This window comes from Leptodactylus fuscus, chromosome 2 (genome assembly GCF_031893055.1).
Source record: "Leptodactylus fuscus isolate aLepFus1 chromosome 2, aLepFus1.hap2, whole genome shotgun sequence".
Classification (NCBI taxonomy): Eukaryota; Metazoa; Chordata; class Amphibia; order Anura; family Leptodactylidae; genus Leptodactylus; species Leptodactylus fuscus.
Genome location: NC_134266.1, coordinates 40,105,787 through 40,124,237, shown reverse-complemented (window position 1 = coordinate 40,124,237; position 18,451 = coordinate 40,105,787). Strand labels below are relative to the sequence as shown.

The 18,451-nt window shown below is 43.4% G+C and overlaps 1 protein-coding gene across 2 annotated transcripts in view; it reads left to right on the top strand.

The window, feature by feature from the left end:
* Window positions 1-755: 755 nt before the first annotated feature.
* SHROOM2 (shroom family member 2) overlaps window positions 756-18,451 on the top strand; it is a 144,271-nt gene continuing 126,575 nt past the window's right edge. For both annotated transcript variants that reach the window (XM_075263646.1, XM_075263645.1), the window contains exon 1: window positions 756-1,430. In XM_075263646.1, the coding sequence (XP_075119747.1) occupies window positions 1,215-1,430 (216 nt within the window). In that variant the 5' untranslated portion in view covers window positions 756-1,214. The remainder of the gene's footprint in view (window positions 1,431-18,451) is intronic.

Sequence of the window (18,451 nt, the reverse complement as noted above, 5' to 3'; positions counted from 1 at the left end):
GTTCACAGGGGGCAAGAGGGGCGGATTTTGACACGGAATCAGCCTCAAAATCCGCCCCCTCACAATAGAGGTCTATGTAGACCACTATCGTTCTTTTTTCCACTAGCGGTTTGTTCCCTCTCGCGGAAAAAGGAAGTGAGCTGCCCTATGTTTAGGCGGACGCCGCGGCGCGTCAAGACAATCCCTCCGGACTAGGACCATTCATTTGGGCCTACTCCGGAGCGGGAAACCGTGACAGTTGCGGATAGCTTTTGGTCCTGATTCTGACGTGGCCTCCCACATCAAAATCAGGACCGAAATATGCAGTCACAAGCCCGTGTGAACTAGGTCTTAGGGCTCGGCCATTCCTAGTGACGCACTGCCTATAGAACTTTTTTCTTTGCAATTTCTGCAGATGTGAACTTAGCCTTACCTCCCAGGGCAGGTGAGACTAGCATTTTTTTTTTTTAACAAAAACATAAAAAAGTAAGAGTATGAAGGCAGAGAAATAATGTATTATATTATTATTATTATTTATATGCTTACTTATACAATGTAAGCCATGTACTAATAGTCCAGCACCACACATGGCTTCTCTGCGCTGCTGTGCGGTGTATTGTAGAGCCGCAGCCGCAGTCTGCTCCCCAGTGTACACAGGGAGTGACACAGACCTTCTCTCCCTGGGATAATCAGTGAGTGATTGCTGGCCAGGAGGGGGAGGGGAGGCAGCTCCTGCCTGTGTATTATGTCTGTGGTGTCCAATCCTAGACCGGTGTCTACACAACAGCAAGCAACAGGCAGCAGAGAGGGAACAGGAAAGAGCCGGGCTGAGCACTCGGCAAGTTCCTGGCTGCAGTGAATCACCTCTCCCGGGATCTGCTGCTGCTGCTGCGGGGAGGGGACACAATGAGGAAATTGTCATCACTGGGGACCTGGACAAGGTGAGCGAGTCCCGAGCGCTGCAACAGGTGGACGAGTCTGCAAAGTGAGCCCGGAGCTGGAGATCTGCCCCGGGAAGGCGGCGAGCTGAGGATTGTCCCCGGGGCTCGGGAGGACATGTGTTACCTGCTGGCCATGTTTCATCCTGAGGAGGGAGGGCAATGGCCATTGTGCAGGGAGCACTAGCAGGGCCTGCTCCCCCCTGTGCCCTCTATTACTACTCCTAGAAACTTCTGCCCGGGCTGGACCCGCCTGCTATGTAGCTGACTAAGCCCAGGCTGACAGGATAGGGCACCATGGAGAACCTGGAGAGCAGAGGTGGGCAGGGGGGCTTCCTGCCTGATGACGTCAGGGCTCACCCTGCCATGGGGGACCAAGGACACACCATGATGATGGAGAGGAAACTGCTGGAAGGCCATAGGTTTGTGGATGTCTTTCTCACTGGAGGAGCTCCTTGGGGATTTACCTTGAAGGGTGGGAAAGAACATGGAGAACTTCTTATCATTACTAAGGTAAGGAAACTTTGTGGAGTTACCAGAAGTAGTTCTGTACTGAGACGTAATGAATCCGTCAAGTGGACCAAGATGGATTCGTCACGTTCTCGTAGATCCCATAAGGTTGTGGGGCACACATTGACAATTCAACGGTGTTAGAAATGTATACGATTTTGTGACGGCCCCTTGTATATTCTATAGTTACAGAGTGTTATAGACTATACAATGTCAGACGTATGGAAAGTGCAAGGCGACTCGCTAGATGTCCCATTTTATTCAATACGAGATAAAAAATTGATGTGCAAGGAAAGACATAGAAAAATATAGAACTGGAAAAGCAAAACATGTCCACTTGTAACTGCAATTTACCCAATGTATACACAATATCTCCATGTATCTCATGTGACGGTATATACTACTGTATAGTTCCAATGAGAGGATACAGAAATAGATTCCAGTTATAGCAATAGTTTACATAATGATAAGTATCAGATATATCTATAGGGGAGCATACAGAAAAAAGACTTTAATGACTATGGAAAGTATCAAAAATTTAGCAGCGACTTATAGAGAGAATAGCCGGTTTATATATAACATTGATAGCTATCCATGAATAGAATCCGATTGTATCAACCTTTCATATGGCTAGTAGGCCATATAGTAAAAAAACTTCAATGGCTATGGATAAATTCCAAATTTTACGGCGACTCCTATAGTGTCTAACCAGTTCATATACAACTTTGCTAGCTGTCAGGGAACAGAATCCACATGTCAGCAAAAAGTTCTCTTGGAGGGTAGGCCTGGGAATTTCTGGCCCATATCAAATCACAATTTTTTTCAAGATAATGATATTATGGGATACTTCCCTTATACATGCCACATTTGCTATTTATATCTCATGTTATACCACTGAATTCACATATCAGCAGACCTGGTTGGGTGACATATCCTTTAGTCAATGGCATGGATACAAAATCATTGAAATAATCATGGCGGTACCTTGAAGCTCCTGCGTCCAAGTGAAATATCTGTATGGGGTCCTCCATCTGCTGTCTACTAGTGTCTTACATTGCAGCGAGGCCCAGTAGTAATCGCTACCGCTGCACGCCTGTAGCTACGCCCCTGGAAATAATTCACTTTACATCGATTCAAGGGGTTTTACAACAAAAGTAAGTTATGGCTAGGGAATAACTTTCAGATCTCTCAGACCTCGACTGATCAGGAGAACGGGGAGGAGAGGTTGTCCAGAGCAGTGGTCCATCGGTTTACGCACCTCTCCATTAATTTCAATGGGAACCCTGGAGATATCTAAAGTGCAGTGTGTGACCGCTTAGACCCCACTGATCTGTAGGGTATTCCCTAAGCTATGAATAGGGGATAACTTGCCGTAGTGGGAGAACCTAGGTATTAATAGCCAGTGCACTTGATGCTCTTTCAAATATATATGTTATAAGCTTGTTTATAGAGGCTGCATATGGGCACCGGCGATTTGCCTTAAAACCTCATTCAAATGAATGGGTTTTAAAATTGACTGCGGGCAATCCTTCGCCTGTCCAGTTTCTCCAGGGATTACGACGGAAACCCCTGGGCGCACAGAAGATTCTAGTGTGAACGCCCCATAAAGGAGTATTGTATAATACACTATATTCACATCTGTTCCAGAAAATCCGTTTATCCAGTCCATTAGAAGAACGGAAAAACTGTCGACACAAATGGAGCCCGATGGACCCCATTGATTATGCTGCTCCCTGCCAGTGAATGTTCACTATTCTGCAGGACTGATGTCCCATTGACGCACATGACCGCTACAGCCAGTCACTAACTCAGGGGTCTCGAAAATTGGCTGTAGCAGTCAATTGTGTAGAGATGTCACTCTTGCAGGATAGATAACAAGCAGCGGGGGCTCCGCTGGAATGCTAGGGATAGAAGTACTGCTGCTTATATTATGTTATACAATTGTCCATCATTGGTTTTTGTCGATCCCTGACAATCACTTCACTGAGCGTTGAATGAAACGTCCCAACTGACATCTCCTTCTTTGGTCTGAGAAAGACAGTACTTGCATGTAATGTGTTGTCTTTATCCAGGTGAAAATTGTTACACCAAGTGGCGTATCTAAAGTCTTGTGGGCCTGGTGCAATCTTTTGTCCAGGGCCCCCTACCTTATCCCTACAGTGAATTCTTGTTAGTGATGGGTACGGGGGCTAAGGAATTTAATCCACCTTAGTGTGGTTAGGGGAATCTGTGGGTCTCCTTGGCTTATGGGCCAGATGGAAGCTGCAATTTCAATATTGATACCAGTGCTTTTGGGCCCCCTAAGGCTCCTGGGCCCCACTACGACTGCACCCTCTGCATCCCCTCAAGTTACGCCCCTGGTTACATTACAAAACGACTCATGTGACCATCTGGCAGACCTGCCATAGTCACATAGCACATGCTGGATTATGTAAATTTCTGCAGATTGGAACGTCATACTACTTGTATTAGCGACAGTATTGATACTCGCCTGCCACTAACCCAGGGGTAGGGAACGTACGGCTCTCCAACTGTTGCAAAACTACAACTCCCAGCATGCATACTTGCTTTTTTGTTCCAGGAACTCCCATGGAAGTGAATGGAGCATGTTGGGAGTTGTAGTTTGACAGAAGCTGGAGAGCCGAAGGTTCCCTACCCCTGCACTAACCTGTGTGCCAACCTGTCCTGAAAAGAGTCTCTGGACAGAAATTCTCTTTTCTGTATATGTGTGTATTATCAGTGCAGGAGACCCTGGTCTGATGTGACTGCCTCTCTTTATAGGGTCTGGTCAGTTGTCCCGCCCCTATGCCCTGTAATGTGCATTAGAAATATATTAATGTATATACAGGGAAATTTTATAGTGTAATACACAAGGTTATCATCAATTGGGGGTTGCATTCTTCTTCATTCCGATGCCATATACAGTATAGGACCTGCTGTATAATCATCAGAACATAAAGGAACATCAGGAGGGCCTTGGCCTGCACGCTCGCATCACATTGGAGCAGAGAACTCATGTCCTAGGCAGTGAGATCTGCCCCTGAGGTGCTAAGTGTATGCGCCAACTACCCCAATATTACCAGAACAATGTCCAACACTGGTCCACCGAAAGGAAAGGCTTTAGATACTTCACACCAAAATGTGCATTCTTGGGGTGTTCCCAGGTGGGCTTTAAAGTTCAGAAGTGACCTATGAAATGTCAGCAAGTATCATCAGGGTTAGTAATGAGGAGGCTTTCTGGGGTCTAGACATAAGAGGGGAGACATGGTAGGAACCAGCACTGAGAAGGGTAGATATGCTGGGGTCCAGGAGGGGCGCTATACTGAGAACCAAGATTTAAAGGGATGTTGTGCTGGGGACCAGAAATGAAAGGGGGACGTATGCTAACAACTAAGAGCAAAAGAAAAGCTATTATTGGGACAAAGTTTTAGAAAGATGCCCTAGAATTGACTCCATGAGACACTTTGACCTGCATTCTGTGCCCACCATCTTAAAAAGCCGTTTTTTTTTGTGCAAATTTGAGTGGTTGGCTTAAAGAGGTTTCATTGTACTTTACACGTAACACGAGGGTGGCACTCGACATGCCAAGCTATGCCCACAAAGCACCAAGGATGTCAGACACTTCTCAGTTTCCTGACGTCTTTAGTTCTCGGGAACAGAGGATCCAAGTAGTGACTTGATACAAGTGAGGAACTTCTAACATGTAATGTGCTATAGCTTTATATACTTTGTATTGTGTTTGTATATCTGACAGGTGAAGGTAACTGCATTGTACTTAATAATGGCAAAAATATTTTCTGTGCAGGCTCGAGACAATAAATTTAAAAAGTTAATGCAATGTAAGGGTGTATTATAAAATGTTATAGTTGTGTACAGCGCCTGCATTAAGCAGAATACTGACAAATGTGAACAAGTTTTGACAGGAGTTCACACAGTGGAGACAAAAAGTAGAAAATATCATGGCATCCTATCGGTGTAAGGACCGGTTCACACCTGTGCCTGCTCTATGTTCGGGGGTCCGTCTCAGAATTCTCTAAAAAAAATGCAAACTGAAAAGACCTGCAAGTAGGACTTCTCTCTCAGCGTTTTTTGGGTGGAGACCTAGCGGGACAGGGTCAGATTCGTGGACTCCATTATGGTCTATGCGGTCCACGGGTTTCAGCGGGTAACCACTCTTTAAGCAGTTTAGGTTTCCCTTCTTCAAGGCCCCAAGCAGACCTAAAGAGCCGAAAGCCGAACGATAGTGTGAACCTAACGTCAGTGTACGATGCCCGCCTGACACCCTATGTCATATACGGTTTTTCCATACATATACTACCACCTGTATGGTGTATTCTGGATGTCCACCATTCTTCTGTCTCCTCTGAGCACCGCTCCGTCATTACTTCATGACATTTTCCAGCCTCTGATCTCAGGTCTTCTTCCCAGACGTAATTATCACTTTCCACCGTTTCCCATCTTTGTGGCCATCTTCCCAGGCTTATATCTTCAAAAAGAGGGGACTATCTTCAGGTTTACGTTACTTCAAAAGCCTTGTGTTGTCTAACAAGTGACATGTATGAAAGGAAATAATTATAGGGGTGGATAAAACTCTCCATTTATAATAATACATTAAGTAAGGCCTGACAGTCGCCCTACACCCTTCCCTCCTCGCTGAACAGACACAGATTGTTGGTAATATTTTCTTTAGGAGGTTCTACAACAGGGAGATCTACGACTGTCAGTGGACGTGCCTTCTACAGGTTGTCCTTCCTGTCGTCGGCCTGGTATGATGATAGTAGTGTTATGGTTGCTGCAGAACATCAGTTTGTCTATCACGGTAGACTTCTGATAAGTCACATATGACCTAAACTCGTAGCGGACAGCCGCCCCCACCCAACGTCACTATAAACATGCTCCTGCTGCCACTTATATCATGGAGAGGAATATATATATATATATATATATATATATATATATATATATATATATATATATATATAATTTTTATTTATTTATTTGCTTTGTTTCACCTTCCCGTGCTTCTGAGTTCCGAAGTTCTTGGACATCCCTTTTTAAGTCACCTTCAGAATTGTCAGCATAGGTGGGTCTTTAGGGCTGATGATTTATTGTCCCAAATATTCTCCACTAACTGTCTTTATACATAAGAGAGTCCTGTGGTTCCTGACACTGCTGGCCCATGCACAGTTGTTCTCTGAAACTAGTAATTTTAGAGCCGCAGTCTGACTACTATAGACCTGCTTTGTGAGTTCATACAGGCAGCACTGTATACATCAGCGCTCCAGAGTGGAGCATATAACTTCACAATAAAACTGTCACTAAGGGTAAAATGGTTTTTTTGGACCGGATTTTGATTTGGATTCTGCCTCAGAATCCGGCCCCAAAAAACACCTCCCATTGACTTCAGTGGGAGCCGCTCGCAGAAAAAACAAGCGAGCTGCCCTATCTTGCCGAGGATTCCGCAGCTGAATCAGCTGTGGAATCCGCGGTGTGACACTCCCTCCCAACTAGGCTCATTTATTTGGGCCTAATGTGGAGCAGAATGCCGCAGCATCCAATCATGGTTAACCGTGGGAGGCGTTTTTTGGTCCGGATTCTGAGGCGGCTTCCTGCGTCAAAATACAGTCCAAAAAGCTGCGCGTGAACCCACCCTAAGTTATTCAGTAACACTTAGGCTAAGTTCACACGTGAATTACGTGTGGCGTAGTTTAGTCTGGAAAAAAAAAACTCTTCCTAATTAGGAAGCGGTTTTTGGACCTTGAGATGTTTTTGGAGCGTTTTCTGGAGCTGTTTTTGGTAAAAAAAAACAAAACAAAAACAAAACAGTTCAGAAAACGCCAAGCGGTTTCCCCTCCCCTTTTTGGTCGCAGTTTCCGCCTCCCATTCACTTCTATTGCCTTCCTGAGGCGGAATCCACCTCAAGAAAGGATATGTCGCTTCTTTTTTTCACTGGCGGCAACATGCAACAAAAAAAGAACGCTAGTGGTCTCCATATACCACCATTGTAAGGGGCGGATTATGACCTGGATTCTACGCCATTATCCGCCCCCTCTGCTCCCGTGTGAACGAGCCCTTACAGTTATACTTCACACAGGCTTATTTTAAAACAGACAATTTTATTTTTTCCCTTTAAGAATGTGTCTGTCTGCAACCTTGCTGACAGTTTCCATTCGCAACCAGGAGGCCTTGGAATACTGCTTAGGATCAGCACAAGATTGATGTCATGTATTTACAAACATGGTCACATTTTTATGGTGCTGTTTTTGTTACTCAGGCACATCTGGGAAGGTGTAAATGCATTCGACGTGAAGAAGCTCATTGTCAGTAGTTTGATCCCAAGGGGTTCTGCCATTTTTAGCATTTTTGGCATACTCTTTCTGCAGTGAAAGCCACAGCCTTGTGGTTTTTTTTAGATTTTTGCCCAAACTAGTGGGTCATGTGTGTGTTGCTATCTAAACTTTTCAGCGTTTGTGGTTTACACATATAAATAGGGAAGAAGGCGTGTTTATTTAACCATCACCAGCGACACAACTATCTATTCACAGCGCTGAAGTATGTGAGGGCTGCTTTTTGGTTTGTCAGCCTTGAATTCTGAAAAGGTTCTTTTTACTTATGTTGTTGTCAGAGCGGCCGTAACAGAGAATCTGTGGAAAACTACCAGGCCCTTGGCTTTATTGTTCTTGTGTTGTTGCTGGGAAACTCTAGGGTAAAGTAGTGGAGCGCGCCTGACGTGAATTCTAATTGTGCTAATAAGATCGCCATTTGGGACTTTTATATACGTTATTTTATGCGACCTGATAGCCTGTCAGTTTTCATTTAGACAATGTTATTCTACGTAATAACCCTTTAACTTACTATTTCAAGTGCCTCCACATTAGGCCATTTTTTTTTTGAACTGCCAAGTTGTGGACTTGTAATATGTGACTGACTGACATGTAACTTGTATTAATGTGTATGGTATCAGATGGTATCAAACCTATCAGATTTGATTTTTTTTTTTTTTTGCGGCTATCACATTGCATTGACATGTTTCTATTTGACACAATAGAGCTCCATTGAAATTTTTGTCATGCGATCTAACCTCAAACCGCACATGTTGCTGTGTAGCCCTAATCTCAAATTGTTGTGAAAATTGTGCGCTGTTGTGATATATTGGGTTTTTTTTGGTTTTTTTAGAGCTGTAATTTAGCTATAAAAACACTCTGGAGTCACGTGTAAGTTATATTGAAGCCTATTGTAAAAAAAAAAAATAAAAAATAAAAAATTACATGCAACTTGTAAGCTGCACGTAAAATTCAAAGTCGCACCAGTCTTTGTATTTTCACACCACTGTAAGTAGTTTGGTCCCATCTATTTCAAAGTAATGACCTGTCCTAATAAGAGGTTAATAATTTAGATTTTTGCACTCCCCCATTTCACATTAGACTTGGGCTAAGGCCCCCATGAAAACACATCACCGCAATTCTTCAATGAGATTCTGCCGCGTTCTCTGTGTATTTTTTTTTTCTTGGCGTTCTTTCATCCCCTAGTAAATCTATAGGGAAAATGCTTATGTTACTGCACCTAAAATGTATATGCTTTTTTTCTGCCACAAGGTGCGGAGAAGGTTAAAAAAAAATCTTGGTCACATAGCTGGTACGTTTTCTTTTTTGGCGTTTTTTTTTTTTTTTGCTGCACTTCTGCAATGTGAAACCTTAGCATTAAGAGGTTTTCTGGTTATTTGATAAACTAAATGACTCAACTTTATAAAAACTTGAAAAAATTTCCTCCCGTTTTCCTGTTTCCAGTTCTTATTTCGACCCGTGCGTCTCCATGTTTACGGACCATAAGCCCACATTCTCAGTATAGCCATAATATGTTGCATTGGACTGGTAATACGGTGTTATATACCTTGTAGGCTTAACCCTTAAGTACTATCATGGTGTCTTATCATACACCACTATCGTACTCGTATCATTATGATAGACACCATGATAGTATTTAAGGGTTAAGCTGAAGTATCCAACCAGTATAATAGTGGGATACATGGCGGCCATAAGTCCTATGTCAGGGAGCTGGAATCTGTCTTGGGCGTTACCTTTCACCTTTCGATCACATGAGCACTTAGCTGAGCGGGCCTGTGTATATTTTATGTTTGCCCTTTGTGGAGGGTTTTGTGTGTCAGGTTGCAGATAAAGCACACACTTGTGTTTGAGCGCTTTTCAGACACTGGATACTTTCTTCACTAGATCCTCAAAGCTTTTCTTATGCCTCAGTAATGTTTACCGCACTTACTTTCGAGAAATTTGAGATCTGGTAGAAGAGTGTTATAAGGCTGCAGCGTTTTCTTCTGAGCTTGGCACTGACTGTGCAGTTTCTACTTTTCTGTAGAACACGTTTTTTGAGGGTTTCTCTGTCAAATTATTAACCAGGTTTTGGCCGATGATTATTTTTAATTTTTTTTTTTTAATTACGGAGCCTGATCATAGATTTTCTTCTTATAGTTCTCATGAGGACAACCCCTTTAAAAAGTGAGGTTGGACTAGTGGTCACCTCTTCAATGTGAGTCCCTTGTCAGTCACAAGGAACCACTTTTGGTGGGCAGTTCTTTGATCTGGCATTGAAACGAGGTCTGAAGCAAGCGTACCACCCTTAAGTTAAGGTCCATGTACTGGCCGTGTGTACTGCACACAGACCCATAGCAGTGTATACCTCTCCCATATACTATCCAGGAGGTAATCCGCTACGTCCAGACTCTCATACCCTTCCTACAGCAGCTATGGTCCATTATAGTAACAAATGTACGTTGTCTTGTTTTTGGGGAAGGGAGTTTTCTGTGTGTTGGCAGTACAGATAACACTGTAGAATTATTACAATGGCCATACTGTATTTTAAGGAAGTTTTTCATTGAGTTCTTATGTCAGATTGTATAATAACCTAAAAGTATCCTCAGAAATCTCTTGTAATTCTGCGCTCTATGCGGTTGGCATCATGTCCCTGTCACAGATAACCAATCATTATTTTACGCAGAGGGACCTTTATTTTTTATTAGTGGGACCCCTATGGCTGTTCTCTGACACTATATGATATCCTTTCCATGTATACGCCCTGGTGTGTGTGTTATATAGAGGCCATAAACATGATGTGAACAGAGTCTAAGCATGACAATAGGTGGGTAGCATCTCGGCGATGTATAACATGACCCAGAGCTGATTTAGTAAAGGAAAGCATTATATAATGTATAATGGCAGAAATACTAAGTAAGAAATGGCGTCATATAGTTGTTACTTCCAGCTGGATCTCCGAAGGGAAGTTGATTTTTCCTGACGCGTTTCTCAAGGGACAACATTTCAGAGATAGAAAGCAGTAAGTGGAAAAAGATTTGACTCCATAGACCAAGAGATTGAAATGATAATGAAAGGACAGGATGTACTTGGCTGAAAGTGATAAATGATGCCATTGTTTTCTGCGGGCTTGATAATTGTGATTAAAAGAGTTCATAGTTTTGTCATCTGAAAAGGACACGAAATCTAGAATTTATGCTAGCGTTGCATCTCCATTGTTGGGGTCCTTCGGGGGAGAGGCATACCACTAAAATAATAATAATAATACATTTTATTTATATAGCGCCAACATATTCCGCAGCGCTGTACAATTTGTAGGATTCAAATACAGACAGAAAGATACATTACAAGAAAAGTCATTTCACACAATGGGACTGAGGGCCCTGCTTGCAAGAGCTTACAATCTATGAGGTAGAGGGGGTGACACAAGAGGTAGCAGGGGCGGCATTGCTTATACAGTGGTCAGACAATTTTGTAATAGAGGTTACTGTCATTACACATATATAAAGTTGTATGAGCCGTCACCAGTTGTGTCCTTTAACATGTGGATGGTGCTTGGACATATAAAGTTAGCCTGCAACAGCATCACATCATGTAGAGAAGGGTTAATTTTAGGGATTCTAATTACAGTATGGAAGATGCGTCTTTAGTTTGCGTTTGAAGCTGTAGAAATTGGGAGTTAATCTGAATGTCCGGGATCGAGCATTCCAGAGAAGTGGTGCAACTCGGGAGACGTCTTGTATACGAGCGTGGGAGGTTCTGATAATAGAGGATGTTAGTCTTAGGTCATTGAGTGAACGGAGAACACAGGTTGGGCGTTAGAACACTGTTACATATGGAACCCGGTGGACCCTATTGGGTCAGTTGGGTGTCTGCCGTTATTTCGCCATTACTAGCGAACTCTTTGACATGAGACTCTGGTGCAGATGTGAACGTAGCCTTACTGCTGCAAAGTAAAGTGTTCCTATGTCTCACCTGCAGACTCCTGAAACAAGCAGCTATGGGTCAGACTCCTCGTTCCTGCAGACTAGGAAAGGGGGTTGGGACTAATTTGTACTGGGGCATGCTTAGTTAGCCCCCAAGGTTGTGGGATCAGAATGTGACCCTCAATAAAGCTATTGATAATTGGGTGATGGATAATAATTAATTTAACTGTCCCGTTGCAGTTTTTACCAAAAGTCCCTGATGTTCTAAGAACATGACAACACCAAGGACTATCCCTGGTCATAGTCAAACAAATACAGTAATACAGATACATTACCAGAATAAAACCACACAGACCTCAGATCATAGCAGTCGGCCATAGTGTCCCTCCCCCCTTCCTCCCCCCTCTCTTGTAGAGACCAGAAACCTAGATGTTAATGATAGAAAGAAACTTCATAAGGCAGCTTAAGAACTGTCATGTTGAGAATGTAAATTAAGAACGCAAAGTAAGTAAGGAGAGCCGTCCAAGGCCTGACCGCAAGTGACAGGATCAACAGTATACCTAAAACATCCCTAAAATGGATAACCGGTATACATACAAAACAAAAACATACAATGTTACCATTTTCGGCCATGTAATGTGTGAGTTTCATAAAATGTGTGTGCTTTGTCAGTCATGTTTGTAACAGCCAGCACACTGCCCTATTATTTTATATAGCCCTATGCACACATCCGTGTATTATCGTGGGGTAAAGCTCAGCGCAGGTCCTGTTCCTGTCTGCTTTAGTGGCCTTGGCTCACTGTAGGAAGTGTACGGGTCCGCGGAGGGCAAGGTCGGCACACGGATATTGTAGTTGCACATGTTCTTCTGCATGTAGCCTTAGATTGTATGCTTTTACCAGTCATGTCCTCATTGTATGAGAATATGCATAATATGTTCTGATGATACAATCCCTTTATGATAGGGGACAGAATAGGATCAGATAGTGGAAGATATTCTGTAAGGCATTCCTAGCATTATTATTCATAATCCTATGTAGTATCATTAATGATAATACAAATAACATCTGATAACGATGAACAGCAAACTAATTATTATTCCGTGTATTATCATCAGGATTGTATCATCATTTTTTTTTTAGTTGTTCCATCTAAGCTATTTAGTGACACAAAGTTGCCTACAGCCCATGTGTTGTGACATTACTAAAGCTATGGTGACCTTCCCTTTTTCTAGTGATTTGCATGGGCAGGGATATTTGACAGCATGGTATCCATTGCAGATCAGATTCTTTGTGTAGGAAGAGCTGCCTTGTTACTGGGAGTGAAAGGGAGTGACGGAAATATTTGTGTAGGAGTCGTAAAGGTGCGGGATCAATTTTAACTCCATTGGAGTCTTGGTCAGCAGCTAATGTGGTTACAAGTTCACCTTCTGTCTGGACAATATACAGAGAGTAGAAATCTGTATACTGCATATGGAAATAGTCGTTTCACCTATTACACAGATATGGTATTCATTTTTCCTTTGGGACTTAGTGAAAGCTAGATATGTAATATACATGTGGATAATGTAGTATAAAGTGAAGTATCCACTGTACAGCTGAGACCGCATGTTGCAGAAACGCATCTTTTTTTGTTGCAGATTTTGCTTACCGTATTTACTTGAGTATAAGGCTAAGTTCACACGTGAAAAAAGCTAGCTGATTTTGTCACTGATTTTTAAGCCTCGCTTTTTTTGGACGCTGTTTTTTGCATTGGACGCTGTTTTTGACGCTGTTTTTGACGCTTTTTCGGTCGCTGTTTTTTTTAAGCTTTTTTTTTCCCCAGCCCATTTTTTAACTAGCCAGCCCACTGGGCATGGCCAAAACCAACCCCTTTTTGTCTGTAGGCGCCATTTTAGCACACATCTCCAACTGAGCAGAGCTCACTGCTACTTCATAGCAAGCTGCTATCTTTGATATCAAAAAATAAAATTAAAAAGGCATGGAATCATCACTTAAAAAAGTTAATTTTAACAATATTGAAGCAGTACTTACATTTTTAAATGCAATTTCCTGGAGAGAAGGGAGCCCAATGAATGCTGCTGTATCCAGATGTGCTGTGCTGTGATGAGTACTGTCACAAAAAGCAGCCAACACCCATGGCCACTCCTCTGGGATGTCACTTCCAAAAGTGTGATAAAAAACAGCTAGCTGTTTCAGTCGCTGTTTTTGCCAAAACAGCTGCAAAAAAAAGCGACCAAAAACAGCTAGCTGTTTTTTCAGCGCCCAATAGACTCCAATTCATTTTTTCAGGCGGAAAACGCCTGAAGAAAGGTCATGTCGCTTCTTTTTCTGCTAGCAAAAAAAGCTAGCAATAAAAAAAGCTAGCAGAAACAAAAAAGCCAGCAATTCACATAGGGCTCCATTTTATGGAGGCTGATTTGGCCGCGAAATCAGCTGTCAAAATCAGCGTCCTTGTCCCCGTGTGAACTAGCCCTAAGCCAAATTTCTCAGCCCAGTTTTTCTGCTGAAAAAGCCCCCCTCGGCTTATACTCGAGTCAGCAAAAAAAAAAAATCTTTTTTTCCCAGTTTTTTGTGGTAAAATTAGGGGCCTTGGCTTATATTCGGGTCGGCTTATACTCGAGTATATACGGTTTGTTTTTTTGAGCCAAAACTAGGAGTGGCTACAAAAGGGATGGAACATATATAGGAAGTTCAATATACTTTCAGCTTCTACTCAATCCAATCGTGGCTATCGCTCAAAAAAACACAGCAAAATCTGCAACAAAAAAAGCCACGTTTCTGCAATGTGGGGCCTCAGCCTGTTAGTTGCTTACAGGTTTTAAGGCTGAGGCCACACTTGGCAGAAAGGCTGCAGTTTTGTTGCAGATTTTGCAGGGTTGTTTTATTGTAGGCCAAAGCAAGGAGTGCATATATTAGAAAGGAGAAGTATAAGAGTTTCCTTTATATTTCCCATTCTTTTTCTGCTTTTCTGCAGCGTGTGGTCAGGATTAAATGGCTGCTCTCGTCCAAAACAGTGCCACGCCTCGCTCATGCCAGTGTCTGGTATTGCAGCTCGGCTCTGGTGAAGTAAATAGGCTTGAGATCAGACACCTTGAAAGAAATCAGCCATGTTGTTCTAGTCCTGGCCAACCCCTTTAAATAAGACAAGCTGGCATCTGCTTATGAGATGACATAGCTGTATTTGGGCTGAGAGCTATGGTGTGTGTGCTTGCCGTATGTCCTGGCGTGACCGTAGAGCTTAGGAGATGAACTCGCAGCACCATACTGATTTGTGAGACTGAGCTCCAGACCTACCGTCACTCTGCTCCCCTGCACATGCAGAATAATGTTAGGACAGGACAGTAACGCTGCAATAATTCTGAAGATAACCATATAAATCAGTATGATGCTGTAAATTTGGGTTGCAGGAGAGGGTCACAGGGATATAGCTGACACCGTCCTGGCCCAAATCCAACAATGTGAAAGTGCCCGAAGCTGATGCAGGTCTTTTAGGGTGAGGCCCCAGGTTGTGGAAACGCAGCTTTTTTTGTTGCAGTTTTTATTGCAATGTCTTGAGCCAAAGGCATGAATGGCTACAAAAGAAATGGGAAATATATAAGATGCTCTTATACTTCTCCCTTCTGCTCAATCGACTTCTGGCTTTGGCTCAAAAAACCGCAACAAAAAGCTGCGTTTCCGCAACGTGGGGCCTTAGCCTTAAATGGGATTTTCAGAGAGGGAAAAATAAATTCTCAATGTATCCTGTAAGAATACATAACTTAATAAAAAATATATATCAGTTCCTTTGCACTACGACCGCTCTCGGTCATGTGACACAGGAAGTCGCACAGTTTCCTCCTATGTCATGACACCAAATACCACATCATGTGACGGAGAGCTGTGTCGCCCTTCTGCAGCGATTCCGCCGTCGGTCACATTATCACTTTGCATCAAACCACTATTGAGACCCTTTCAGCCGTGCTATCTGTGACATCCCAAGACAAGTGACAGAGGCTGGCAGCTATAGGGGATAAAGGACTTGAAGGGGCCAATTTAGGGGCCAGTGTAGTGTCTGTTGTCCGCAATGCTCCCCACTTTAAAAAAAAAAAAAAAAAAAGGGTCTGAGCAAGGAACAAGGTGGGCCGGGGGTAAGGGTGCCTCAGTCCAACAGATTTACTATAAGTAGTGCAAGTAATAGCTATAACCTGTAATAATATCACGTCTGCTATTAAACAGATACTGTGTGATATAAATAGTGAAGAGACCCCCTACCTCGTCCAATCTGCTCCACAGTGACCTCCACACGGTATAAACCGCTCCATAGTGGCCCCAACACAGTATAATCTATTTCACAGATGGGTGCCCACAGAGAGGGCTCTCAGTGCCACCTCCGGCACCCGTGCCATAGCTTTGCTATCACGGATATAGTGGATAATATCTGATTGATGGAAGTCGGAGACCCCCACTGATCCCAAGAACAGGGGTTTGTTTTTTTTTGTTTTTTTACCCTTGCTGTACATTTAGGGTAAATTTAGGTGTTGTCACCTGGTTGATGGCGCTTCTATTAAATCTCTTCCCATTGAAGTTACTGGGAGCGCAGGTTGATCCGTGCAACATGCCTAGGTAGACAGGCTGAATGCAGAGTGGGGGGAAAAGACCCGATCGATGGCGGACAAATCATGTCTTTAGACACTTTTCAGTTCTGATGCGGCAGATTATAAGACTGGTGTAGAAGACCGTAGTAAGTTTGGCAGTGGCACCGCTGGCAGAATGGGGTCATGTAAGTATCTGAAAATTAGTTACTGATGTTCTGGCCGGTGACATAGTTCTGCCATATAGAGCTGTAATCCGTACAGTATACTATAGAAGACATTTGTCACCAGCAGTAACACATTAGAAAGAATATCTCTCTGACATTGCTCACAGCTTTCCTCCTCTGACGTACTACAAAACTCATCCAAGTTACATTATTCCCAGTTGAGCCCTCATTTGTTTACTTGCTGACGCCACAGCTAAAGCGGAAGTTGCTGAGTTACCTCCGATACACCTTTGAGTAATTTCTTTGCTTTCTTGTTTATTTTACGACTCGCTTTCTTAATCCGGGCATGACACAGACAAGAGTATGAGCTCACCTGCCCTGTGTGTGAATACAGACGTGATTCACTGGAGTCTATGTCATTTTATTGCATAAACAGATACTTATGTGTCAGAGGACGAGAGATTATGGAGGAGTCTGCATTCTTCTAGATACACTGCCACTCCTGTCCGTGGACTGTCTGGTATTGCAGCTCAGCCCCTGTCCATGTTCTCTATTTTTTTTGGCCTAGCACCTTCATTTCTTCATTGTGATGTGACCCAAATCTTGCAGCATGAAATCTGAATTATTAAGACAATGACCTTCCATTAGTGTGGTTTTTCATTCACATAAAGTAATAAATAGTTTTTCTTCTCCTTATTTATGTGAATTTTTTTTATTATGTTAAAATATTTTTGTAGAATATGTTAAGCCACTCTTAACTCAATGTTTTATGGCCCCAGTGTATCCCAAAGGGAAAAAAAACAAACGTTGCAAATAGTCTTGAATACAAAATTCTTGTAGTTTTGGCTGTAGCTTGTCTGGAGGCCTATGTGTCACCATGGTAACAGACTACACACAAACCGTGTGTAGTCTGATCCAGCGTGCAATTTCTCTTTAATCTACCAAATGTGTTTTATGTTCCCTTCTCTCCAGAAACATTCTGAAGTGTATACAGTACCGTTATCTCATACTCTTGGTTCACGTCTGCGTTCGGGGCATCCGTATGGGGACCCCTTCAACGGAATACCAAACGCTTTGACAAGCGGTGAGCACTGAACGCACACAGATCCCATAGACTGTAATGGGGTCCGTGTGTTTTCCGCGCAGTCTCCGCACGAGTCATGTGGAGGAAAGTAGTTCATGAAGTTCCTGACTCATGCAGGCAGCGCACGGAAAACACACGGCCCCCATTACAGTCTATGGGGTCCATGTGCTTTCATTGCTCACTGCTTATCAATGCGTTCGGTATTCCGTTCCGGGGAGTCCCCATGCGGACTCCCCCGAATGGAATACCAAACGCAGATGTGAACCAGGCCTTAGGACATCTTCAGACAGTGATTTACACTATGAGAGTTTGTGTAACACTTCTGATTTCCCAATAGTAAGGGTTCGGTAGGGGTAAGAGAACGCTTAGGGTCAGTTCACATATGAACCGTCTGTGCGGGTTTTGACACAGAGACACGCAGCGAGCCTCTCTCTGGTCAAAACCCGCCTGCCACGACCATCACGGTCGCGGCTTTCTCCTCCTATGTCGGCTCAAATGAATGAGTCGACATAGGAGGGTGCTGCCGCTAGGCGGAAGCCGCGGCCCAGCGCGCCGCGGTTTCCGCCTGAAGATAGGACATGTCGCTTCTTTTCTCCGCTAGCAGCAGCCTGCCGCTAGCGGAAAAAAGAAGCCCAGCAGTCTGCATAGACCACCATTGTAAAGGGGCGGATTTTGAAGCGAAATCTGCTGTCAAAATCCGCCTCTTTTCCCACGTGTGAACGAGCCCTTAAGGTGCTGCAACCTAAAAATTCCTGTCATACAATTTGAAGAGTCTCTGAACACCACACGGATAACCCCATTGTGTATGGTGTAGTGGTGCACTATTCTCAGATCAGTGGCAGAGGCCTGTTGGATCTGGTTGCCTTACACCCATAGCCAGATCTGGTTTATAAAAAGGAGAGGGGATAGAAAAGGAGGAAATCGTCTCGAGTAAAGATGTCCATGCACCCTCA